This window comes from Mesocricetus auratus, unplaced genomic scaffold (assembly GCF_017639785.1).
Source record: "Mesocricetus auratus isolate SY011 unplaced genomic scaffold, BCM_Maur_2.0 Super-Scaffold_100009, whole genome shotgun sequence".
NCBI lineage: Eukaryota > Metazoa > Chordata > Mammalia > Rodentia > Cricetidae > Mesocricetus > Mesocricetus auratus.
Genome location: NW_024429193.1, coordinates 4,700,299 through 4,727,351, shown reverse-complemented (window position 1 = coordinate 4,727,351; position 27,053 = coordinate 4,700,299). Strand labels below are relative to the sequence as shown.

Sequence of the window (27,053 nt, the reverse complement as noted above, 5' to 3'; positions counted from 1 at the left end):
TCGGGCGACCCGCCGGTTCCGGCGGCTCGACCGCTCCACCTGCCCGCCCGCTCCCGAGCGCAGAGGAGGCGTCCGTCCTCCCGGCCAGGTGGAGCCTCCGGAAAGTTGGAAAAGGCCGGCCCATCTGCTGTTTTGCCCTGGAGCGCCCGTGGCTTAGGAGGTTTCCGCTTCCTACTCTAGAGGAGGGTAAGTGATTTTATTTTATTTTATTTTTTAAAAAACGTCGATCTCTTCCAAATGAGCGGCCCTCGGGCTGGACGACTTGTCTTTCCTTCCCTCTCTGTCCCGGGACACCGGCTCACCCAGGGCTGCAAGCTCCCAGCCCCGTGTGTTGGGAGGCTCCCAAAGAAGGACAGGACGTAGAATAAAACTTCAGAACCACCGACAGCGGGCGGCCCCGGTGGTCCCTGCAGCCAGCGAGGCCCCAGGCGCTCGCCCAACTCCGGGCTCACAAGTCCCCAGCTCCAGCGGGAGGACTTTCTGTCCTGAGGCCTCCAGGCTGGGGTCGTTCATTGCCTTCCCTTAGACTCCATGGGCACCAACCCACCTCTGTCTGCAGAAAGGAAGAAGAGGGACAGAGAGGGAAAACCTGGTGCTTTTGCTAACCACATCTCGCAAGGTCACAGCTTCCAGAGAACCTCAGCCCCCGCGATGTAAATGATTGCAAGGTGCAAAGGCCAGGTGTGGGCTGCCTGCTCCCCAGAGACACCGTGACTCCCCTTTGGCTCTGCTCTTGGGAATGCTGCCCGCTGCTGCAACCTCTCTCCACTCGTGTGTGTGTGTGTGTGTGTGTGTGTGTGTGTGTGTGTGTGTGTGTCTGTCTGTCTCCCTCTCTCTCTCCCTCCCTCCCTCCCTCTCTCCCTCCCTCCCTCTCTCTCTCCCTCCCTCCCTCTCTCTCTCTCTCCCTCTCTCTCCCTCTCTTTCTCTCCCTCTCTTTCTCTCTCACTCCCTCTCTCTCTCCCTCCCTCCCTCACTTGATCCTGGTGATTGATACCTAAGAGAGCATCGATGACATCACCCAGCCGTGACCACTTTAATTTTGATCATCTGTTGGCGTTTGGAGGTGGATAAATAACCCACATGCTCTGAAGAGCCATTCTAGAACGTCTTATAACGATTGGGTCTCCTTCTTGGCCTTCATTTAAAAGTATCTCCAGAAGTTCTTCATTTGTTTTATTTTGTTCTTTTTAAACATCTGCTTATTTCGTGTATGTAGGCATTTTACCGTGCCAGTGCCTAGATCTCTCAGAGGACAGAAGAGGGCGAGGACCTCTCCGACTGGAATTAGAGCTGTTGTGAGCCCGAGCCACCATGTGGGTGCTGGGAATCCACGTGAAGGCTTCCCAGGAGGACCAGTGCTCTTTGCTGCTAAGCGTAGCCTCAGCCCGCTCTGCCCTTGGCTAGAAACGTGTCATTGCTCTGAGTTTGCGAACTGGCCCATTAATTATACGTTAAGATATACTTCGAACATATTTCCTGCCCCTTTAATTTCCACTTAATCCTATGAATGAGTTCAAGCATAGCCAGAGGTGTATGCTCTGGAAACAAAAGTAAGATTAAAAAAATATACCAACTATAAACAGTTTTCTTTACATAGGTATTTGATAAATTGAAAAGTCACTTGAACCTCAGTGTAGTTGAAAAAAAAAAAACAATCAAAGCAGCCAGAGTGGGTGCTGCAGGCACTAGGAAGGCTGAGGCAGGAAAGCACCGAGACTCCGGTCTAGCCTTGTCTACAAACTGGGTTCTAGTTCGGCCTAGGCAACAGCATGAGATGCTCCCAGAGTGTCAGAAAGCTCTGCGGTGTCCAGCGTGAGACCTCAGGAGCTGCTAAGGCATACTGTGTCCCAGGCATCGCATTCGGGGTTCTCTGTCTGCTGTTGCGGGTGATCCCCACGGGCAGCCCGTGCAAGGAGGGCTGTCCACGCAGAACCGTATCCTGTGTGCCTCTACTGTGTTTCTGAATGTACAGGCATCTGAAGAATGTCCAAGCAGATGGCTTCATTAGAATATATGTGCTCCAGGGAAGTGATCATCAAATCTTCATCGATAAAAATAAAAAAAAAATAAGGAGTCAGATGTGGAGTTAGAACCTGCACGATCAGAGAAGTGACAGGGAAGCCACCAGTGACCTCTCTCTTCTGTTCCTCAACCCAAAAGGTTGAGATCCTGTCTCAGACCAGCCTTACTACTTCCTGTTTCTCTGTCTGTCCTTAGTCCAAGACCTCTATGGTTAATTTTGGTCAGCTCGTGGCTAGTCCCGCCCTCTGGGTCAAATCAAACTTGATTGCCGAAGCGTGATCAAACTATCACACAACACCCCCAGCCTGAAGCTTGGTGACATTTCCCACCCAGTTCTCATCCATTCCAGAATTCATGTCAGAGAAATTTAAGGCCGTCTAGGCCAACATTTCCGACAGTGAATTTGGAAGATCATAAGTTAGAAAAACAAAATCAGCCAACGTTTAAGGCTCAGGAGTTAGCGCTACCTCTGCTAACCTGTGTGACCCTGTCCGGGTCCCCAAACCTCCTCTGCTGTTTTCTCACTCATAAAACGGGGCTTTGCTTTTAGTTCTGCGTAAGGTAGCAGCTTTAGTAACTTTTCGATTTTGCCTGATGTGAAGATAATTAAATGAATGGAGGTTAAAAAAAACAACAAACCATATACCTTTTAGGAAAATCTGGGTACTATAAAGGTTTGAGGAATTTCTTAGTTGCTATTAGTATATCACACTGTTTTATTCTTTGTGATTCCCTTTGATAGGGCACCACTGGGGTGATGATCGTGTGGCTGGGCTCAAAGATCAAGAGAGGCAGAAGGGTGGCGGCATCTTCTGCAGCATCAGGACACGGTGGTGGGCAAGTGAGGAGGTCTGTCTCCTAGGTCCAGGACAGAGTGGGAGTCTCTGCCTTCCATCTCCCCTCTCCCCTCTCCCTCCTTCCTTCCTGCCCTCAAAATGTAAGGAAATAAATGAGTTAGCGACAGGATACAGACCCTGGTTCAGAACAGTTTTGATTTTATTGTCACTATAGTCTTTTCAGGCTAACAATAGGATAGTTGTCTGTTCGAAAGGTAGATGTGTTGGAAACAGGAGCTAAAAGGGGGAAGAGCCGACTGAGGTCGCCCGTGCCTGAAATCACAGCATTCAGGACGCAGAGGCTGCACGGTGGAGACTTGGAGGCCATTCTGCGCTGTGTAGGATGTCCAAGAACCACCCTGGTCCCCATAGCTATATCCTGTCTCAAAAGAGCCAGACTCAGGAGGTAGAGCCCAGTTGTAGATGCTTAGCCGGTTCCAGCCACAGCCCAGCAAGAAAACAAGAAAAAATGAGTTTTGTGTGCCTGCGGTATGTGTGTTATGTGTGTGTGTGTGTGTGTGTGTGTATCCATGTGTGTACCGTTCATAGGTTATGTGTGGTTGTGTGTGTATGTGTGTGTATCCGTGTGTGCACCGTTCATAGGAGCCTTTATGTTTTGGGGGGTTTAGCGCAGTCACTTGCTGTTGAAAGTGCCATCCTCAGGGTGGAGCAGCTGTGACCTGAAGCAGAAAGCTGTGACTACTTACATGAGATCCCTCAGATCATGACTGATGACTGTCGAAGTCCCCTTATAGGAAGCTGGGGTCACTGAACCCTTAGTTGATATTCCAGCCACTCCCCTTCTGTAGCTCAGGGCCAACTGTATGCAGTTCTGCCCTAACTGCTCTTGGCCCGGATGTCCCAGGAGGCATGGCGTGTTTGTCAGATGGAAGGATAACTGGAGAGGGTTTCTGTCTATCCACCCATGCTGGGTGAGACTTCCCAGTGTTGGTTGGTTTGGAGTCATCTGCACCCCTGTAAGCAGCCCCTCCCCCAGGCTAATGCAAGTCATCATTATGGAAGCCGTGTATGTTGCGTGAACAAGGACCACGGCATGTGTGGCGTTAGAGTTTTGTTTGACTTCTTTCCTGATCTGGGTATAAACAACTGCGCTGTTTTTTTAGGTTTTCATTTTCCTTCTCCTTCTGTCACAGTGAACTTCAGGGGGGCTGTGAGGGATAGTCCAGTGGGTACAGAGACTTGCCCCCACACCTCACCTCAGTTAGATCCCTGGGCCCTATGTGGGGAAGGGAAAAACTGACTCTTGGCTGTTCTCTGACCTGCACTCTGGTGCCCTGGCATGCACTGGCACCTTCTTTTACACGCTTACACGCATACCTAAGCGAATGTCATAAAGCATTTAAAAGACTGCAGGAAGAAGCCGGGCGTTGGTGGCGCACGCCTTTAATCCCAGCACTCGGGAGGCAGAGGCAGGCGGATCTCTGTAAGTTCAAGACCAGCCTGGACTACCAAGTGAGTTCCAGGACAGCCTCCAAAGCCACAGAGAAACCCTGTCTCGAAAAACCAAAAAAAAAAAAAAAAAACTGCAGGAAGTCTAATGTCTCTATAACCTGATAGATTTCAAAAAAAAAAAAAAAAAAAAAAACCTGGATGCTAAAGGGAAAAAGGAAATAGCTTAATTCAGTACAAATAAATTCAGTCCAAATAAAGTTAGTAAATATACAAAGTAATTGTGTTTGTTGCTCCTGGATACATATAATCACGCTGGGCAATTACTAACGTTGAATTTGCGGTACCAACCAACTTTACAAGTGTGGCCCAGAGATGATTGGAGGGGGTGTGTGATAGACTTCAGTTAAGTCTATAATGGTTTACAGTATTAAAAGCTAGGCATAAATGTTTATTCCTTGTTTCTCTCTGTATGTTTGCAGCATTTCATAACCTCACTAATGATCCCTAAATCTGATGTTTGTTGGTACAAAAATTTTAAGGCACTGCAGCCCGAGCTTATTCAAACAAACAAACAAAAAAACTGATCCGATATGGTATCCTGCTGTGTTGGTGCAGATGTTTTTGTTTGCATGTTTGAGTCCCTTGTTGAAGGCATTCAGTCCCCATGGGAAGTAGTATAGATTATTTTGCTTTGTAGCTGAGGGATTTTCAGGGTGAAAGTCCTTAAACATGAAGTGAGGTCAATGGAAAGCTCCTGGTTTAAACTGTTGTTTGAAAACTTGTTTGATCTGTCCTCTGGGGAGTGGGGGGGGGGAGAAAACAGTAATAGCCTGGATACAATATGATAATGTTATTTTTTTTTAGTCTCTAGATCACCATGGCGACCGGACAGAAGTTGATGAGGGCGATTCGAGTGTTTGAATTTGGTGGACCAGAAGTGCTGAAACTCCAGTCTAACGTGGCGGTTCCTGTCCCAAAAGGCCATCAGGTGGGGATAGTTACTCACTGCAGACAATGCTTGCCCAGAGCAGAGGCACATGATCTACAGACATGCTGGACTAGGGCATCTGTCTGTCTGTGTGCATCCTGACAAAACAACACACTCGATGACACTGAAGTCGACATTTGAAAAGGAGTACCTTCTGGCCTCCACAAAGTTTCTAATGTTGAAAGTCAGCTTTGTAGTTTAGCCATGGGATCTTATTGCAGTCATGGGAATTCTGGATAAGTTTCCCTGTCACGATTTTTATTTCTGACACGGTGGAAAAGTAGTTCCCCCTCTGCATTAATGCTCTGGCATACTGTGATGGGGGAAGTCCTGTGTATATGTCAATAAAGCACTGTTGGCCAATAGGGAAGCAAGATAGGTGGGACTAGGAGTCCAGAATGACTCTGGGAAGGAGAAACACAGGGAGTCATCATGTAGCCCGCCAGAGAAGTAAGAGGTCTGTCCGGTAAGAGAAATACTTAGATTAACAATTATGGGATAAATACTTAAGTCAGAGCTAGCCAGTAAGAAACAAGCAAGGCCAACAGCTTCATAATTAATAAAACATCTTGTGTGTTATTTGAGGACTACAATGGGGCAGAGCCCAGGAGACTGGTGGGAAAAACCAAGTCAAAGACAAGGAAAAGCCTCCTCTCTCCAGTAACTTGAGAAAATTCAGTTGTAGGATTTAATTGTCTCTAGTGATTTTTTTAAAATCAATATCCTTTTGACTCAAATTGTATATATTTATTAAGGTACATTCCATACCCCTAGTCTAATATAATTAGTAAGCCTTAGAAGAAAAAAGAATTCTTTTCAGCTTGCCCGTAGCTCATCTTTCCAGGTTCATTTCTTATCACCTACTCAGTATATTCTAACAACCTTAAATTTACCCAGTTTCCCACAGAGACTCTCCTTCCATCATTGTGAATATTCCTTTGACCTGCAAAACACCACCCCACCATTCCTACAGAGTTTCTACCTATTTTCCTAAGGCCATCCGTAAGACCTCCCTTCACTCTTACAGCAGAGATCGATACTAACCATGTTCTGTAGGAAGCCGCGCTTTCCTGCAGTACGGGGGCTCGAACCGGGGGACTCCGTCACACTACATAAGCATTGTACTGGCAGTCCACACCCCAGCCCCCAAACTCTGCTTCTTCGATAGGCCTCAGAATCTCAGTGGTTCAGCAACAGAAGATTTCCCCAGACCCTGCAGTGCTGGTGTGGACCCAGGTCTCTTCCGTTGTAGGTTTTGTGGACTTTAGCATGGAGAAGAGAGGGTTTGGGGAGGTTTCACCGCACTGGGCCTGCAAGCGACTCTAAGTCCTTTGGGTCACTTTCCTGTGGCTCCTCACATGTGAAGGAGGACAGGTGTCTTAGTTTCTTTTCTACTGCTGTGAAGGGGCACCGTGGCCAAGGCAGCTACAGGAAAATGAGTTTACTGGGTCCTACGGTTCCAGAGAGTGAGTCCTTCTGTTGCTGTGAGGAAACTTCAGGAACAGAAGTAACGTGGGAAGGGTGGGTTTGTTTCACTCACACTTGCATATAGCGGTTCGTCACCCAAAGCAGTGAGGGCGAGAACTCAAAACTGGAGGATCCTGGACGCAGGAGCTGATGCAGAGGCCAGGGAAGATGCTGCTTCCTGGCTTGCTCCTCATGGCTTGCTCAACCTGCTGTCTCATAGAACCCAGGACCACCTGCCCAGGGGCGGGCGCCACCCACCATGGGCTGGGCCCTCCCACATCAGTGTTTAAGAAAATTCCCTCAAGGCTAGTCTACAGTCAGACCTTATGGAAGCAGTTTCTCAACTGGGGTTCCCTGCTCTCAGATGACCATAGTGTGTGCCAAGCTGACATAGAAACTAGCTGGGACACTGGGAGATCCTATTCCCCACACACACCGAAGAAACGGAAGTGGGTCTTGTGGACACATGGAGTTTGCTGAAACACACCTCCGTGAGCCCCTTCTGTTGTTCCTGAATAGTGTGTAAGCCAGTCTACGTCACTTCTTACTGCAGACGTAGAGAAGAGGCTGGTTGAAGGCAGGGGCTTGCTCAGTCTCGCTTATTTCCTCAGTTTTTCTTGCACCATCATTATCCCTGCAGCATCTTTGTGAGGCAATGCCGCAGTGCTTGGTGTGAACTGTATTGTATTGTCATTGCAGGTTCTAATCAAAGTCCATGCCTGTGGTGTCAACCCAGTAGAGACATACATTCGCTCTGGAACCTACAGTCGAAAACCCACCTTACCGTACACTCCAGGCACCGATGTGGCTGGGGTCATAGAATCTGTCGGAGATGGCGTGTCTGCTTTCAAGGTAATTCCACTCTTGATTATTTCTATTTTTGACTTTACTGCATTCTCTTGAAATTTAATGATAGATTTTAAGGCTTTCAAAGGTACCCGTTGCATAGTTTCTGCCAGTTCTAGTCCAAAAAGAAAACGTTTCTTATCCAGAGGCCTTGTTGGGAATCAGTACTGGGTAGTTTCTGTGTCATCACAACTCAGTGAACGAGTTGTGGTGCATTTAGTCCACTAGAAACTTGTGATCGGAGAAAACAAATAGGGAGATGACAGATGACTCAACTTGTCATACACAGAATCTTTTAAATTCCTTTTCACAAGGTAGAGGAAAGGTGAACTCTTTTGGGGGATAAATAGACCCTGAGCATATGCAGAGTCACTATGCCGTTTTGGGGTCGAGATCGGGGCTTTGATCATGGCTGTCATTTTACTGTCCTGCAAAAGACATGCCCAGCATGGATACTGTCTTCGTAGCATGCTGATGGCTACCCTCTTGCCTCCTAGTTTCTCGACCTGCTCACCCCTGGCACCATATTCACCAAACCTGGACTTAACTGGAGAAACCTACCCTGCCCCTGTGTGGGAAGCGGGCAGACTCCTGCAGCTCTCTGCTCCTGCAAACGTGCCGTCTGTCCCACAGTGCCTCTGACACTTTCTCGCCAATGCCCCTGTTGGTGACTACCCTCCCGGAGCCAACAGTCCCTTTTACGGCATCATCTGCCCTAACTTCCCATGGCATCTGACACTTTCAGTCAGTTAACTTTTTTTTTCTTTTTATTTTCATTTTTTATTTTAATTTTAAATAGCTTGTTTTACATGTCAATCCCAGTTCCCTCTCCCTCCCCTCCTCCCACACTCCCCTTCCCCCCCACCCTCCCACCCTATTGCCAAATCCTTCCACATAGGGGATATCTAGAGTCTGTCATTTCACTCAGGGTAGGGTCCAGGCACTCCCCTAAGAGTCCAGGCTGACAGAGCATCTCTCTTTGTGCTATAGGCACACGATGACTGTTTGTATTCCAGGGATAGACACTGATCCACAACTCAGGGCCCCATAGGTTGCCCATGCCTTCTAGCTGACACTCACATTTGGGGGGTCCAGATCAGTCCCATGCTGGCCTCCCCACTGTCGGTCTGGGGTCCAAGAGCTCTCCCCTGTTCAGATCAGCTGTCTCTGCTGGTTTTGCCAGCCCAATCTTTGCCAATTTGCTCATCACTCCTCTCTCTCTGTCACTGGGTTCCTTGGGTTCAGTTCAGTGATTAATTGTGTGTTTGCCTCTGCTTCCATCAGTCACAGGATGAAGGCTCCCAGATGGTTATAGACATCAAGTTCATTATCAGGAATGGGCATTCGAGGTGGTCTCTCCACTATTGCTTAGCTTGCCAATTGGTGTTATGCCTTTAGATCACTCGAGGTCACTCTGGTGCCTGATCTGTCTTCTTTCCTATGATTCCCTCTTCCCCCTATTCTACCCCCACCCACTCAACTTCCTGATCCCCCATGACCAACTCTCTTCCTCTTCACCCCCTCTCTTCTTCCCAGCTCCCACTCCCCCCACCCCTCGCCGTGTTCCCCATCCATTCAGTTAACCTTTTCTTAAACAGCAGCAGCAGCAGCAACAAAACCAAGGCCCAGCTTTCACTTTGGCGCCTATGGTGTCGCCTGCGCTGCTGTCCCTTTCTCTAGGCAACCCTCGTTTCCCACCCCTGCTCTTCGAATGCTGCCTTAGTCCTGTTGAGCTCTCAGCCCCATCCAGACCGGCTGTCTGTGCATATCCTCTCTCCTCCGTGGTCCATAGCCACAGACAACCTCTGTTTCCTGACTCACCCAAGTCCTGGGACTGTCTGACGTGGCGTTCTCTGGCTCTGTCCATCAAACAGTTAGATTCCCATTATACGTCTAATTCCTATGCCACAGTTGTAGTCTTTCAAGCGCTTAACAGTCCCGTGTCTCTAGCTGCCCCCTTCCTAGACGGGGCGGGTGTAGGATATGCCCATCCCACAGACTCTTCTCTTATACCGTGTCCCGCTGGCTGCCCCCTTCCAGGAGGTCCTTCCTCAGATCATCTGTACTCACTGAGGTCCTCCTGCCTTGGTGACGGCTGGTGTTTGAGGCCCCTCTCAGCCTGCCTGGCACCTCTCCCCACCCCCTGCTGTGATCCCTGCCTGTGGCTTGGTTTAGGTTGTCTCTCCTATTGAAGTAACGTGACTGTAACATGAGTTTCCTTGGCCCGGCTAGGTCCTGCCACCCTTCTCTGCCCCAAAGAAGCACACGGACACTATATTAATTATGAAACCACTAGCCAGTTTCTTATAGGCTAGCTCTGTCTAAATTATTAACCCGTTTCTATTAATCTGAGTGTTTCCACGTGGTCTTCTCTTACCAGAGAGAGGGTCCAGACCTGCTACTCTTCTTGCATCCTACATGATGACTGACTCTGCCTATGTTTCCCAGAATCCTCCCCCTCTCCTAGTCCCACCTATCTTGCTTCCTTATTGGCCAATGGTGCTTTATTTATCAACCAATAAGAGAAACATGTTTACAGACTGACGTCTCCCATCACGTAACCTGTAATTTATAGGCACCTGCTGCCTTCTCCTGTTCCTGACTTACATGTGTTTGTTGCGTGTTTTGGTGTTGATGTGAAGCAGGACTGTGTCAGTTTTGTCCGTCCTTGTCCGGCACTCTTCCTGTGTGCTGTCTTCAGGACTGCATACTCCATGCTCTCCTGGCTGTGCCTGTGTCCGTGCCGTTCCCAACACTCGGCACGGTGGCCCTGGAGCACAAATGTGTCTTCAACGGCCTCGAACCCCCTCTTTTGTTTCTTTCCATGTTATTTCCTGCGGCTATCAAGTGCTGTGCAGTGTACGAAACGCCTACCATTTGGGGTATAAACTGAAGTTCCCAGAAAATAGCCCCTTGCCCCATATTGGTGATGGCGCAGACCCAATGGGCTGGTATAGCCTCCATGGTGGTATAGAGCGAGGATGTTGTGGGCCCTGGGCTGATTTATCTTGGTCTGTCTAAGCCCTGCCACTAACCTTCCATTGCCCACCTCTTTCTTTGACCCAACATCCATCTTTATGAGTATCAGGAAAGCCCTGTGGGAATGCACACACAGACCCACAACACAGCGTCTGAGGCCCATAGCAGAGAACTCCCCGCTGTGCTCTCACCGCCTCCCATGGCGTCCCCACTAACGTGTGAAAAGCGCCTGATTTGATGGCTGTCGTGGTTGCTTGCTTCACGGAGCTGTCAGAGCTGAACTGACTAGAACCTCTGTTCCCAGGCTGTGGTCACTCGAGGCTCCAGGATGAACTCTTGCTCCCTTGGAGGTAACAGCTTTGTTTCTGCACAAACAGAAGGGAATGCTCGCTCTGTCTCAGCATTCGCTATTGGCCGACTCCCCTGCCACCAGGCTCCCTTCACCGTGCTGCCTTGTCCTCGTCCTGTTCTTCGGATCTTGCTGTGACTTCCGCTGCAAACTCCCCGGGGAGCTCCTTCAGCTCCTCGCTCCCCTCTGGGGCCCATCCCAGCACGTTTACTTCCTTTACGACCGCATGTCTTCCCTTCCCTCCCCTCCTGGAGGCGCGCATGCTTGACACTCGGGGCAGTGTGTCGCCGTCACCACTGGTATCCCTCACAGGACTCCGAAGCAACGCTGTCCTTCTAGCAAGTTCTTAATGTTTGAATCACGCGGAAGTCGAGCCGTAAACAGGGGCCCCTCCTGCTTAGGCTTCCTTGCCGTCCCCAGGCAGCACTGCCCAGTGCTCGTCACACTTGCCTTGGCTCTCCGTTTCCTCCCAAGCCTTTTCATGCCTACACCGCAGCCCACCGCGGTTAGCCTTTCCTAGTCTTTATCGCAGGACAGCTGGAGTACCGAGGCCACCACTGCACAGCCTTTCCGCTCGTGGTCCCTCTACTTTCCTTTGTCTCTTTCCCCCTGAAGACAAAGGCCAGGTGTTCAGGCTGCCAGCACGTGGGGCGTGTGAGACTAGGCCGCACACGTGCTTTTCCGTGACCGGGTGCAGCAGGCGGCATTATTGGGGCGTTCGCTTCCTGCTGTGAGAGGTACTGGTGTCTGCTCTGCCTCTCTCTGCTACTTCAACGCGATGCTTAATTGGATGAAAATAGGACACTTGCGTGCACTTCAGTTTCCCCATCTGTAGTGGGGACGGCAGAGCACCCACCCTCCCCAGGTCACCGTGGCGGTCACGTAGAAGGATGCAGCGTCTGTCTTAGCAAGTACCCAGCAAAAGTAAAATAGCACTCCTGTCTCCTTTAATGCCTCTTTTTGTAAGTCCCAGCTCAGAGAACACCTATAGAGGGCCAGGGTTTCAGCTGTGTTCGTGGGACGCTGAGTTGGAGACATCCGTGTGTAAATGGTTAATTCTCACTGAAAGGCTGCCCCTGTAAGAGTCTCCTCCGTCCATCTTGGCCCAGCGGGCGTGGCTGACTCGAGCCTTCGCTGACCTCTCTTTCAGAAAGGCGACCGCGTCTTCTGCTCCAGCACCGTTTCCGGCGGCTACGCTGAGTTCGCCGTTGCAGCGGATCACACTGTCTACGCCCTGCCCGAGAAGCTGGACTTCAGGCAGGGGGCCGCACTTGGGATCCCGTACTTCACGGCCTGCCGAGCTCTGTTCCACAGGTGAGGTGGCGCTGTGACCCCGCAGCCAGCCCACGGAGGCCGCTCCCACTGCCTGCCCGGTGGCTGCTTGTCAGAAAAACGGCTGCTGGGCCGGGCGTTGGTGGCGCACGCCTTTAATCCCAGCACTCGGGAGACAGAGGCAGGCAGATCTCTGTGAGTTCGAGGCCAGCCTGGTCTACAGAGCGAGTTCCAGGACAGCCTCCAAAACAATACAGAGAAACCCTGTCTCGAAAAAACAAAACAAACAAACAAAAAAAGCACTGCTGGTCATTTGCATTTCTGAGGTCATGACCATCACAGAGGGAACAGAAGAAGGAAGTTTGATCATTTTGGGTCAAAAAGAGGAAATCAATCCCTTGAATGGAGATCATTTTCCCAAAAAATTGGGAATCAGGAGGGAAATATCAGAGGGCACCGAGGTAAATGTTTACCTGTGTCTTAGTCACTGTTCTGTGGCTGAGGAGAGACCATGGCCACGGCCACTCTTATGAAAGCATTTAATTGGGTGCTTACTTACGGTTTCTGGGCATTAGTCCCTGTCGTCATGGCAGCAGCCAGGCACCATGCTGGAGAAGTGGCCGAGAGCAACACTCTGATGCACCAGCAGAGGGAGGGGGCGCCTGGGCCTGGCTTGGATTTTTGAAACCTCAGAGTCCACCCCCAGTGACACCCTTCCTCCAAAAAGGCCACGCCCCCTAATCCTTCTAACCCTGTCAAACAGTGCCCCGCCCTGGCGACTAAGCGTTCAAATGTATGAGCCTATGGGGGCCGTTCTCACTCAGACCACCACATACATTTGCCGGATATGTCAAGGGAGTCGGGTTTTCTGATCAATCCAAGGCTGTTTGGTGGTGAGCTAAAATCAGGAGAAGGCAGTAAGAGCTCTAAGAGAAGGAGCAGCCAACGGGGCTAGTTGGTTCTCATTCTAGAAGGGGCAGGGTCTCCACAAAGGGGGTCTTCCTACCGTATTCCCCGAATGAGCTGGGTCACAAGGTGGTGGCGACACGAAGGCTCCTGAGTTTGAGTAATGATGCACGCCCCATGCTGACTCGGTGTCCGTCCCTCACGTTCAGGGTTTTGAAAAAGATGCAGTAACACTGCACAGGTGACAAGCCCGGCATTTTACGGGGTGGCGCGGGGACCCTGGTGGCTCAGCACTGCCTTTTCCGGAACTGCTCAGATCTGATTTTCAGAGGCGCTGAGAGGCGAGGACATTTCCTTAGCCCTGCCAAAAGCAGCCCACCTGCTGTGACCTGGGTAACCCTGAGCCACATGTCTGGGGACACTGTCTGTGGGGACACAATAGGCACGAGGAACCCCAGTCTTCCTGGTTCAGAAGTTCCACCGGTGTACAAGGACTGTAACCTGAGAACTGCGTCCACCCTGGACAGAGGCAGGCAGCAGACACCCATGCCGTCTCCAGAGTGGGTACTGCATGGAAGGCCTGTGTTCATCGCGGCTCCGGGGAGCCTCCCTTGAGCCCTGGGGTCGGGACTTTTGACCCCGTGCCAGGGTGCAGTCGCTGTTCGGGTGCTAGCAGAAGCAAGGGCAGGGTAGGGGTTCCTCAGAGATGACGGGAAACACCAGCTTGTGGTTCGCTGCGCAGGAGAGTGATGGTGCCTCTGCTTTGTCCTGCAGTGCCCGCGCTCGAGCAGGGGAAAGCGTCCTGGTTCACGGGGCCAGCGGAGGCGTAAGTATCTGTATTTTCACGTCTGTGTTTAGGTGAGCATGGAGTTAGGGGGTCCCTATGATAGTTGCTGAACTCTCTTTACCTTCTTGTTTTTAAAGTTGAAGAAGCTATTCTTTGAGGATTTCACGCATGTTCTCAGGGTGTTTGGTCTCACCCCTCACACACCCACGTCCTTCCCAGCTTCATGTCTTCTTCTTTAAAAATAGCCCACTGGGTCCAAAGTCAGTGATGCCTGGATGAGAAGCCGTCTGCAGGAGCACAGTGGGCCCAGGAGTGCCAAACCCCTGCAGACAATTGTCCCTTCCTCCCCCGGCCACCGCCCGCTGCTAGTAGCTCCTCGGCCAAGACACGGCCCTGTCTGTGCCTCTCTCCTCCAGCCAGGCTGCGGTGTGGACGTTGTCCGCAGTAAAGCCAATTCGGAGACCACCTTTACAGTCACGCTCCCCTCCCCTGCCTCTAAGGCCACGAAACTTCTCCAGATGCAGTCCCTGAGTGGAAATGATGGCTGATGCGGCAGCATTTCTCACCCAATAAATTCATCAGGATGCCTCATAAGAAGATTAACTGGTGGGTTTTCCACCCATGTTGGGAGCGCACCAAGACTGGCCTTGTCTTTGCCTTCAAGTGGCAAATGTTACTATTTTTAGAATTATGTGGCATTTTAAGCTGTTCAAAGCTTTAAGTTGCTCCGTATTCCCTCAGATAGCAGAGTAAGGCTCATTAAACCTCCTGGGCAGCGGTCAGCTTCTCTTCCGCCCGCTCCCCTCCCCAGCACACGCACCCTGTGATGACACCCAAGGAGTGCATGGTGTCTAGCCGTGCGCTCAGTACCAGAACCCAAGGCTGCCAGCGCCCACATTAGCGGGAAAGGATTCGGAATTTACCCCTAAGCCCCTTTAGGAAATTGCCAAGCACAGCACTGCGAGACTCCTCAGGATCTTACTGCAGTCTGTCTCCAAGGAACACGGAGGGAATACTAGAGCCACGCATCTGGGGTTTAATACTCCAGCACAGAGAGACTTTGGAAATGTTAGAGACAAGATCTCACGCTGTTGAAACTCAGGGCCCGGGGCACGATGATGGCTCACCTTCAGGGAGCTTGTCACCCCTCAGTCCTGGGAGTTCTGGGGGGACACATGGAAAGGGGAACTCATGGGAACGGCACGCCCCATGGAATGATGGTAGTGACCCTGGCAGCACGACTCTTCCTCTCAAAGTCCCAGGTGACTCAAAAGGTCAGGCCACTTTGTGTCTTTGGAGATGAACTTCCTCATTTCATCTCCGGCTTCTTGGATGACTCGAGGAAATCAATCCTGGGGGATTTCACGGATCAGATTGTTTACCAAGAAGCCCGGGGTGTCTCCACAGCTTGAGAAAACACAACAGCTGGACTCACTTTTTACCATCACCGAAGGCCGGTTTTGGATGAGGCTTAAATTTAGCCTAATAACCAAAGGGTTGAAAAGCGCATGTGTCTGCTTAAATTGCTGTGGCTTCCTGAGAGCCCGGAGCTCTGTAGAAAAGAAAGCTTTTGGTACAGTGGAGAGAGAGGAGTTTAAAGGAAATCTCTTTATTCCCATCACCCTCCCGTAGAAAGCCCTGTCACCTCAGAGGGATTGGTTTGCTTTTTTAAAAGGTAAAATCCAAACTGTTGGTTTTGAGAGCTGGCTCAGCCTGCTAAATCCTGGCTGGCCGGGACGTGCTGTCCGCCTGGTGTGGGAAGTATCGCTAATCCCCCTGCCCCATCTGAGGGAGACAGCACTGGCTTTCGCCTGGCTTGCCTCTGTACTTTCCGTCCTCACGTAATTCTCATTCCTGCAGGATTATGTCGTGGGTTCAAAATGTTGTGGATTTACGAACACAGCCATTGTCCCAGTGTGTTGGTAGGGAGTGCCTCATTTTAGCGTTAGCAAGATGAGTTGGAGAAAAATAGCTGATGGACAATGGCACACAATCTCTTGGAAAAATACTGTGCGTCTAATTGCTGGCAAGAAAATAGCAGCCAGGGGCATTCGGAAGACCACTGAGTAGCCCCTCAAAGAAGAGTATGAGGTGATGTGTTTTTGTTAAATGTGAGCCTTAGCATGTGATTTTATTAGAGTCACGGTGCTAATAGGAAATGTGAGTCATGGGAGTACACTGTGATGACTCCACACTGCAGTGTCTTAGCCGCTGGGCTGGCTGTCTTCTTCGTTAGATGGAGCCCTGCTCACTTGTTTTGGTTTGACTGTGGAAACCGTGCCTGACTTGCACAGGCTCATCCACCCCAGGGGCCTCACAGTCTCTGAGCCTGCTCTAGCCCAGATGGCTAGGAGTCCTCCCGCTCCATCAAGTGAGTTTCTCTCACTTTTTATCGTAATTATCTTTCCTGTTTTACCCAGTCCCGTTGGCCTTCCAGATCGTAGCTTCACTCTTTAATTGATTATTTGTCTGTGGGTCTGTGCACGCTCTGCGTGGTCGGGGACAACTTGCTTGAGTTGGTTCTCGACCTCTCCCACGTGGTTTCTGACTTGGCTCAGTGGAAAGCAGTCTAACCCGCTGATCCTGGGTCGGCGGGTATCAAGCTGATGTTGTCTTTGGAGTGTATCGTGTTAGAACGTATGGGTTTAACAAGATGGTGCGGTACGGGAGAGAATGCACTCGTTGCTGGCCTCTGTAAGTGCACTGCATACATACACTAGCACATACACACATGCTCACAAAGAAGGCTTGAGTTTAAAAATGGCTGTGGAATTGCTGCCTTGAGTTTCATTAGAAAACAATTCAATAAATTTTGACCTGGGAGTAGGAAGAATTTTCACCAGTTGCTGACGTGGCCCTAAATACGTCTGCTACTTCTGTATTACATATGTTTATGTAAAGTGTCATTCTTACCCTTGACGATTTAAAGTCAGAATAATGGGGTCAAACCCCGAGAGGTCTGATTTGTATGTCTGTTTCATGTGCCTACATACCTAAGGTTGTGTAAAAACTTCTCAGGCAGAGAGGAGGCCTGAGCGGAAAATGCTGAGGAAGTCCTGTGTAACTCAAAAATAAAAACCCCAGAGACAGGTATTGGGGTTCAAGCTTCAAGAATACCAGAAATGCAGCGTAGCCAGGTCACGAGCTCTTAGCCTCTGCCTCAGGCTGAAAGGGCTGCCCTTTCCTCAGCGTGACTGGAAACTGCAATCCCAGACTGCTGCCTCTTCCTTTTTTTTTTGTTTTTTGTTTTTTGTTTTTTGTTTTTTGTTTTTTGTTTTTGTTTTTACGAGACAGGGTTTCTCTGTATTGTTTTGGAGGCTGTCGTTCCAGCCTGGCCTCGAACTCACAGAGATCCGCCTGCCTCTGCCTCCCGAGTGCTGGGATTAAAGGCGTGTGCCACCACCGCCCAGCTTGCCTCTTCCTTTTATACCTCTCAGATCCTGGGATTGAAGGCATGGGATCCCAAGTGCTGAGATCTCCTTTGTGTGAGCCTTTAGGACTGGACCAATCTCATGTAGCTCAGTGTGGTCTTGAACTCACAGAGATCCATCTGCCTGTGTCTTGAGTCCTGGGATTAAAGGTGTGCGTCACCACCGCCTGACTCTGTGACTTGAGGCTGACTTTCCTGTGCCCACAGGCAAGCTTTAATATAATTATATTATATTTAATATAATTACAAATAATATATCACCATAGTCCTGGTCGGGGTGTGAAATGCTGACCTTTAGTGGAAAATGGCAGCCGAACGTGGCGGCACATGCTGAGAATCCTAACTTGTGGGAGGCTGAGGCAGAGGCTCACTATGACTTCAGGCCAGTCTGGGCTAACGATGAGCTTCTCAAAAGAAAAAGAAACGGAGGGCTAGAGAGATGGCTTGGTGGTTAAGGACACCGACTGCTCTTCCAGAGGTCCTGGGTTCAATTCCTGGCACCCACGTAGCAGCTCACAACTGTCTGCAACTCCAAGATCTGACACCCTCACACAGACACACATGCAGGCAAAACCCCAACGCACATAAAATAAAAGTAGTAAGTGACAGAAAAAGAAAGAAATGGCTGAGTACTCATCTTCTTTTCAAGCTGAGTGCCTTTCTGCATCTGACTTAGGATAAAGGAAGGGTCTGTTTCCCTTGGAAAATGGGAGTGAACAGACACAGTCAGGAAACCCAGGCCCTGCTCCGGGTCGGCGGTTCTCAGTGGGGTGACTTTACACATGACCCAGCAGAGAACAAAGTCGGCCGGCCAATGTCCAGGGCAAGGTAAAGGCTCAGGATGATACTGAGAGCCACAGCAAGCACCGGAGACTCCAGGCACTCATGGGGTGCTGACAGCTGCAAGTTCTAGACTGGTCTCCCCACACGGAGAGGCGGAGCCCTCCAGACACTGACAAATAAATCCACAGCTCGGCCTCCAGGTTGAGAAGCACTGCATTGGAGAACCACGGTTCCCTGTAGGCACCGAACGATTTTCGGGAACACAGAGAATATGTATGTAACGTCAGGCCTACGCTTCTGTTTTTCAGGTTGGGTTAGCTACGTGCCAGATTGCCAGAGCTCATGGCTTAAAGGTTTTGGGCACAGCTGGTTCTGAGGAAGGAAAGAAGCTCGTTCTGCAAAACGGGGCTCACGAAGTGTTTGATCACAAGGAAGCCAATTATATTGATAAAATCAAGGTAAAGTTCCCTGCAGTTTTACAAAAGCCAAGCATCGTTCCTTGGAGATTTACTCGTTTCAGAAACAAGTTATTTTAATTCCTACCCTTTTAATGAATAAGTAAGATTCTGCTCAATCAATAAGACGGCTTCCATTTTCATGTCTATATGCGCTCTCAGCCCCGTGTGTGTATTAATTGATTTAAGATAAGATTCTGCTCAATCAATAAGACGGCTTCCATTTTCACGTTGGCCGTGTGCACGGCGCTCTAAATGAGGTGGAGCTCTCTAGTGTCGAAAGATCGCACCATAGGTAAAGTTTGCAGTTGCAAGATGCTCTTAGGGCAGCTGCGATGATGGGAAATTCCCATTGCAGCCCAGGTTCCCAGAACCGCAAATCAGATGTATCCGTCCTGGAAAGACGCTGCTTGCTAATGGGGTCCTTGGGGAGGAATTGTCACCGTCCCTGCCACCACGGTGAGGAGCGCTCAGGTAGGGGTGGCATATGGCACAGTTCATACAGGACCTTATCTGTCTGCCCGTGTTGCCTGCCAGGCGCCCTGACACTGACTTCCACCCCAACCCTCCCCTGGACCCTCAACCAAGCCCCTGTCTGTATACTGCTGATAACTCACTCAGGACCGACTCCCCTGCTCACCTTCAAAAGCACTTTCTTGAGCTAGAAGAATGAGGATTTCCTGGGCACTGAGCGCTTTATAGAGGTCATGACCCAAGGAGGAAGAGTGAGTGTGTTTGGGGGGTGCGCCATCCGTTGAGGCTGTCCTTTGTACCTGTACGGGGGAGCGGGCACTGTGCTCACCCGACACCTTTCTTAGGGTGTTTACAGAGGCTGCAGAAGGCTGGCTCCTGGGGGACTCGCTGCTTGTCTGTCCAGCACTGGGGTCTTGGCTCCTTCACCTGCCCTGCTGGTCCCTCTGTCCTCCTGTTCTCAGACTTCTCCAGGCCCCTCCCCTTTCCTCCCTTCTCCTCCTCTCCCCTCCCTTCCCCTCCCCTCTTCTCCCCTCCCCTCCCCTCTCCTGTTCCTTTACTGCCTAACTGCTAGAAACACAGGGAGGCTCACTGCTCGTTCCATCCCTCCCTCTGTCCCAATGCAGCCCTGCGTTTGTGCAATTTGCCCAGGCTGCTTCTCAAGGGTCAGAGCTGAGCCCCTGTTACGAGGCTGCTCTTGTGTCTGTCTCCATCCTCGGGTATGCGTCTCCTTGAAGCTGGTTGTCTCCCTACACACTGACATCACTTGAGCCTCCTCCCCTTGGTGTTGTCACATACTGTGTCTCTACACCCTCGTTGTCTCTCCAACCTGAGTTCCATCCCTTTGAGCCACCAGCCTAGCAGACAGTGTCATTCATGTTACCAAGACAGGAGCCCTTATCTCCTTGTCTAATTGTGTGTGTGTCTGTAACCTGTGAGTGCGTGTGCGTTTGTGTGTGTGTGTGTGTGCATGTGTGTGTGTGCACGCGCTTGTTGTTTGCATGTCTGTGACCTGTGCGCGCGTGTGTATGTGTGCATGTCTGTGCCCTGTGAGTACGCGTGTGTGTGTGCATGTCTGTGACCTGTGCATGCGTGTGTGGAAGACGGAGGTTGACCCTGGTGTCATCCTTTGCTGACCTTCACCTTGTACTCTGAGACAGGCCTGGGTGAACCGGAAGAGCCCTGTGTACGTCCGTTGTAAATCACCACTGCCCTCTAAGCTGCCCTCGCTACTCGGCCAGTTTCACCCCTGCAAGCATCTCTCAAGCCCTTGTCACCTGCTGCTTAGGCCTCACCGCCCCAATGAGTCCTTGTAACCGAGCTCAGAGCCCCTCTATCGTCTGCTGTTCCCGTGGTATTTGCCCCTTTAAACGTATCAATAAATAACCGGAATGGATCTCCATTCAAAGAGGAATTTTGACTTCCCTGTCTGTTACTGAGCTCCTAGTACTTAAGATACCGAGTTATCGAGCACCTGGAAAATAAAGCAAGAGCAAAGCATTTAACCCTTTGCTCACCGTGCTGCTCAGCGGGGGCATTTGCACTCTCCTCTTCCCACAGTGCTGTGGGTGGGGAAGGGTTCCAAGGCCCGGGTGTGTGGCTTTCCCTCATTTCCCTCCCATCCCCTACCCTGTCCTGAAATACCTGTGACCAGTGTAGGCGGTTAGACTTTCGTCCTTCCCTCCTGTAACTCATGACTGTCTGCCAACAGGGTACTCAGGCCTCACGTAAAAGCTGTGCTTGTGGTGTTTGTGACTGCACGGCATCCATCCTTTTCTGTCCACTGCCTTGGTGGAAGTATTCACTTTTGTCAAAATAAAATAAAACAAATGTAAGATAAAGTAGCTATAATATTGCTGACTCTTCAAGAACCATTTTTAAATTTGAAGACTCAGTACCCCATAGTGCATACAGAAAGAGTTAGCGTAGCAAGCAAATGATAAGCCACTCAGAACGGCACTGACTATGCACACAGAGAAGTACTCACCCAGCCCCATCCACACACATGTACATACCCCAGCCCCATCCACACACATGTACATACTCACAGCCCCCATCCACACACATGTACATACCCACAGCCCCATCCACACACATGTACATACCCACAGCCCCCATCCACACACATTTACATACCCACAGCCCCATCTACACTCATGTACATACCCACTCACAGCCCCATCCACACACATGTACATACCCACTCACAGCCCCATCCACACACATGTACATACCCACAGCCCCATCTACACACATGTACATACCCACAGCCCCCATCCACACACATGTACATACCCACAGCCCCATCTACACACATGTACATACCCACAGCCCCCATCCACACACATGTACATACCCACAGCCCCATCTACACACATGTACATACCCACTGCCCTCATCCACACACATGTACATACCCACAGCCCTCATCCACACACAATATACATACCCACAGCCTCATCCACTCACAATATACATACCCACAGCCTCATCCACACACAATATACATACCCACAGCCCTCATCCACAGATGTACATACCCACAGCCCCCATCTACACACAATATACATACCCACAGCCTCATCCACACACAATATACATACCCACAGCCCTCATCCACACATGTACATACCCACAGTCTCATCCACACACATGTACATACCCACAGCCCTCATCCACACACATGTACATACCCACAGCCCCATCTACACACATGTACATACCCACAGCCCTCATCCACACATGTACATACCCACAGTCTCATCCACACACATGTACATACCCACAGCCTCATCCACACACATGTACATACCCACAGCCCCCATCCACACACATGTACATACCCACAGTCTCATCCACACACATGTACATACCCACAGCCCTCATCCACACACATGTACATACCCACAGCCCCATCTACACACATGTACATACCCACAGCCCTCATCCACACATGTACATACCCACAGTCTCATCCACACACATGTACATACCCACAGCCTCATCCACACACATGTACATACCCACAGCCCCCATCCACACACATGTACATACCCACAGCCCCATCCACATATACATACCCACAGCCCCCATCCACACACAATATACATACCCACAGCCTCATCCACACACATGTACATACCCATAGCCCTCATCCACACACAATATACATACCCACAGCCTCATCCACACACATGTACATACCCACAGCCCTCATCCACACACATGTACATACCCACAGCCCCATCCACACACATGTACATACCCACAGCCCCCATCCACATACATGTACATACCCACAGCCCTCATCCACACACATGTACATACCCACAGCCCCATCCACACACATGTTCATACCCACAGCCCCCATCCACATACATGTACATACCCACAGCCCCCATCCACACACATTTACATACCCACAGCCCCATCCACACACATGTACATACCCACAGCCCCATCTACACACATGTACATACCCACAGCCCTCATCCACACACAATATACATACCCACAGCCTCATCCACACACATGTACATACCCACAGCCCCATCTACACACATGTACATACCCACAGCCCTCATCCACACACAATATACATACCCACAGCCCCATCCACACACATGTACATACCCACAGCCCCATCTACACACATGTACATACCCACAGCCCTCATCCACACACATGTACATACCCACAGCCCCCATCCACACACATGTACATACCCACAGCCCTCATCCACACACATGTACATACCCACAGCCCCATCTACACACATGTACATACCCACAGCCCCCATCCACACACATGTACATACCCACAGCCCTCATCCACACACAATATACATACCCACAGCCTCATCCACACACATGTACATACCCACAGCCCCCATCCACACACATGTACATACCCACAGCCCCATCCACACACATGTACATACCCACAGCCCCCATCCACACACATGTACATACCCACAGCCCCATCCACACACATGTGCATACCCACAGCCCCCATCCACACACATGTACATACCCACAGCCCCCATCCACACACATGTACATACCCACAGCCCCATCTACACACATGTACATACCCACAGCCCCCATCCACACACATGTACATACCCACAGCCCTCATCCACACACAATATACATACCCACAGCCCCCATCTACACACATGTACATACCCACAGCCCCCATCCACACACATGTACATACCCACAGCCCCATCCACACACATGTACATACCCACAGCCCCCATCCACACACATGTACATACCCACAGCCCCATCCACACACATGTGCATACCCACAGCCCCCATCCACACACATGTACATACCCACAGCCCCCATCCACACACATGTACATACCCACAGCCCCATCCACACGCATGTACATACCCACAGCCCTCATCCACACACATGTACATACCCACAGCCCCCATCCACACACATGTACATACCCACAGCCCCCATCCACACACATGTACATACCCACAGCCCCATCTACACACATGTACATACCCACAGCCCCCATCCACACACATGTACATACCCACAGCCCTCATCCACACACAATATACATACCCATAGCCTCATCCACACACATGTACATACCCACAGCCCCCATCCACACACATGTACATACCCACAGCCCCATCCACACACATGTACATACCCACAGCCCCCATCCACACACAGGTACCTACTCATACACACGCATGCATGCATGTACACACGCACACACACACACGTGCGCATGCATGCACACACATGCACGCATGCACACACGCACATACGCACACGCGCATGAGTGTGTCCCTGGAAGCACCTATGGGAACTCCTCAAGTTTGGAAACTTTTGATTTGTTGTTTACTCTCTGTGAACATTTTTAATGATAGGAAATTTTTAAGTAAGGAAAAGTGTTTTATATTCAGGTTGACCAGCACCCACGCAGAGAATACATGCAGGTTGTATCTTGCTGTGGCAATTTATCTGGTGCCTCTCAGTCTTCACACCACAGAGCGTGGCTGCTTGCCTGGCACAGCATCATTGCCTTGTAATCGATCACTTTAATGCGTGCATTGCTAGTCTTAAACACATAGCATTTGCATGCCACCCGAAACACATTCTGTGAAACATGCTGCTGGAGACACGACTTTACAGTTCCCACATTTATCTCGCTCCTTTCTTTATGCAGCAATCTGTCGGTGACAAGGGGGTCGACGTGGTTGTCGAGATGCTGGCCAACGTAAACCTGAACAACGACTTGAAGCTTCTGTCCCGTGGAGGACGGGTGATCGTGAGTACCGTCCTTGGTCTCTCTCTGGCCTCCTGCCTTTCCACCCCGTGTCCCAGTAACCCTCACTCCCCCGCTGTTTTCACAACAGGTTGTGGGCTGTAGAGGTTCTATTGAAATGAACCCGCGGGACACCATGGGAAAGGAGACGAGCATCATTGGAGTTTCTCTCTTTTCATCCACCAAGGTAGGGAGGGAAGGGGCGGTGCTGATGCTGCTGTCGGAAGCTCTGGGGGTTCTGTCCAGTCAGCAGATTGACAGTCAAAGCAGACGTCACCCGACTCAGAGGTAGATACCAGTCAGTCACTAGATGGTCTGGGAGAGTGGCAGCATAATTCCACTCGTTGTTTGGGAGAGGACATGCCGATTGTATGTGAAACACCTTTAAGACAGCATCTCATATACTAACACTGTCCCAGGCGTGTGCAGTTGACAGAGAATTAAAAGGTAGTCCTGGGAAAATTGAATTCTGCACATTTGCAAGAGGACCTTTCTGGAGTGACTCTCAGATATCGAAGTTCCTTACTATTCCATACCCCCCAGGACATGAGTCACGTGGTCGTCTACTGCTGAGAAACAACAACACAAAAGACACTCTTTAAAACTTTTTATCTCTTTCCCCTAGGAGGAATTTCAGCAGTTCGCAGGCATCCTCCAAGCAGGAATGGAGAAGGGTTGGGTGAAACCGGTGATAGGTTCTGAGTATCCACTGGAGAAGGCAGTCCAGGCCCATGAAGACATCATCCACCGCAGTGGGAAGACGGGGAAAATGATTCTTCTCTTACGGTGACCAGCTCCTTCCGGGACACCCTGCGTCGATGTGACGCCTTCTTCCCCAAGTCTTTCTTATGTCGCCTTTAATCAGTATTCATGCCACGGAGTTTCATGCACTAAAATCGTGACTGTAGGGAGCAGACACCAGGAAGTGACATCATAGCGGACAGCAGGGCGTCGTCTCATGTGCTGGCATGCATCTCAAAACTTCCTGCTTCTCTCTCTTTGCTTTCTCTGTTTGGTTTGGTGTTTCACTGTTGTTTTGTTTTTGAGCAGGATCTTGCTCTGTAGTCCGCACTGGCCTTGAACTCACGGTGACCTGTCTGTCTCAGTCTCCCAAGTGCTGGGATAATAGTTATGGACGGGGCCACACACATCTTCATTTCAGAACTTCTTTCTTCATTCACCTCAAGCCTTTGAATAAAATGTGCTAATTCAAAGTAAGACTATTGGTCTCCACGGGCTTCCCAGCCTACCTAGCTTTATTGAAGGTTCACCAGTCCTCTGATCGATCGGCCATGGTTGTCGTGGAGTCTGAAGACTTTCCGGGATGAAAAAAACATCCTTTTAAAACTAATACCATCTCAGTCTCTAGGCCCCTGGGAAGGGCAAAAATGAGCAACACCTGGGAAAGCTGTCCGTCAGTTTTCCTAACATTTCAGAAAATGCTAGCACACTCACTGCACGCTGGTCACCAGCCATGTTTCCGGAGGCCAGCGACATTATCCTGGGTCTGTGGCATTCAGTACAGTCACCCATTAAATGCTTCCTGGTTGTAAGTTCACAAGTTTAACACACCAGGAAAGGTCTGCTGTGGCTTTTGGTGTCGTGTCGTGACGGAGTGAATTCTGTAGGGCACTGAAGCCTGTGTCCATCTTCATTTGCGGATGATGCCTCATTTCTTGTAGCTCCCATTTCTTGTGGCTGCTTAGGAGGCCTGTTCCATGCTGGAGTTCCTTTAGACTAAACAAAAGGATGGTCGTCTAGAAATCTCACACCAGTGTATGACCAAGGAGATAGATAGGCTTGGTCACTCCTGTTTTTGTTTTCTGCGCATGAGCATATCACCCTGTTTCTTGTTGCATTATGTGGGCAACTGTCACGTTTCATTTGTTCTGTAGGACAACCGTTTGCACTCTGTACATGGACCCCCGAGAAGCAGTGAGCAGAAATCACTGTCCATGCAGCTGGGGGGGATGTGGCTACTGATGGCTTGATGCGTGTGCCATCACCAGAGCGTTTCAGCTATTAGCCTGGCCTACGCTCAGCCACTAGTATCCTACTGCTGAACCAGCCTATAAAATAACATTTTAACAAAGTTCAGAAAGACAAAAACGTCTTGGATCCTTAGGATAGTGGGTTGGTTTTTTTTGTTTGTTTGTTTTATTTTATTTTGTGCTTCCTAAAATGGAGAGTCCTTTTTTATGCAAAGAGATAAAGGCATGATGCTTGCACGGAGGACTTGAGATGTTTGCACATTTGCCTTGCGAACAGGGGCTAACACACACAGACCAAATGCTGTAGGCCAGTCTCTTCTGAGGACAGAAGCAGCCACGCTTGAGTTAACCGCCAGGTGTAAGGTGTTGCAGGACTAGGTGCGGTTCTGTACGGATCTCTCTGTAATCCTGGCTCTGGTCCCTCCCCCAACTTCTGGACCACTGCAATGACTAACCAGGGCTCAGGGCCCAGGTCACCTTGGGCTGTCCTCAATGAAAGGCAGATCATTTCGATGCTGAACCCTCTGGATTTCTGCTCTTGGGTTCTATGCCCAAGACTCATGTTAGAGAACAAAGGGATAAGCATCTCTGATCCCCAAAGCTGTAACAAAAATACTCACGGGCACGTGACCAGGAGTGGAGTGGAGTTTGTTTGTTTTTCCCTCCTCTGGTTGCTATTGGTGTTAAACTTGAAGCTCTTGAACTTACCTCTCTTTCACTCACGAGGCCCCTGGCTTCCGTAGACATCAAACAGCCGGC

At 50.2% G+C, this 27,053-nt stretch overlaps 1 protein-coding gene across 2 annotated transcripts; it reads left to right on the top strand.

Moving 5' to 3' along the window:
- The first annotated feature begins 29 nt into the window (after positions 1-29).
- Positions 30-25,521, top strand: Cryz (crystallin zeta). 2 transcript variants are annotated; one of them, XM_040751561.1, is made up of 10 exons: positions 33-186; positions 2,765-2,871; positions 5,136-5,259; positions 7,426-7,578; positions 12,051-12,214; positions 13,853-13,904; positions 18,387-18,536; positions 24,205-24,306; positions 24,395-24,490; positions 24,929-25,521. In XM_040751561.1, the coding sequence occupies exons 3-10, from the start codon at positions 5,149-5,151 to the stop codon at positions 25,091-25,093; spliced, it is 993 nt and encodes a 330-aa protein (XP_040607495.1). In that variant the 5' UTR covers positions 33-186; positions 2,765-2,871; positions 5,136-5,148; the 3' UTR covers positions 25,094-25,521. The 2 variants fall into 2 exon arrangements, with proteins under 2 accessions (XP_040607494.1, XP_040607495.1); XM_040751560.1 differs by lacking the exon at positions 2,765-2,871 and having other exon boundaries at positions 30-186.
- The last annotated feature ends 1,532 nt before the right edge of the window (positions 25,522-27,053 follow it).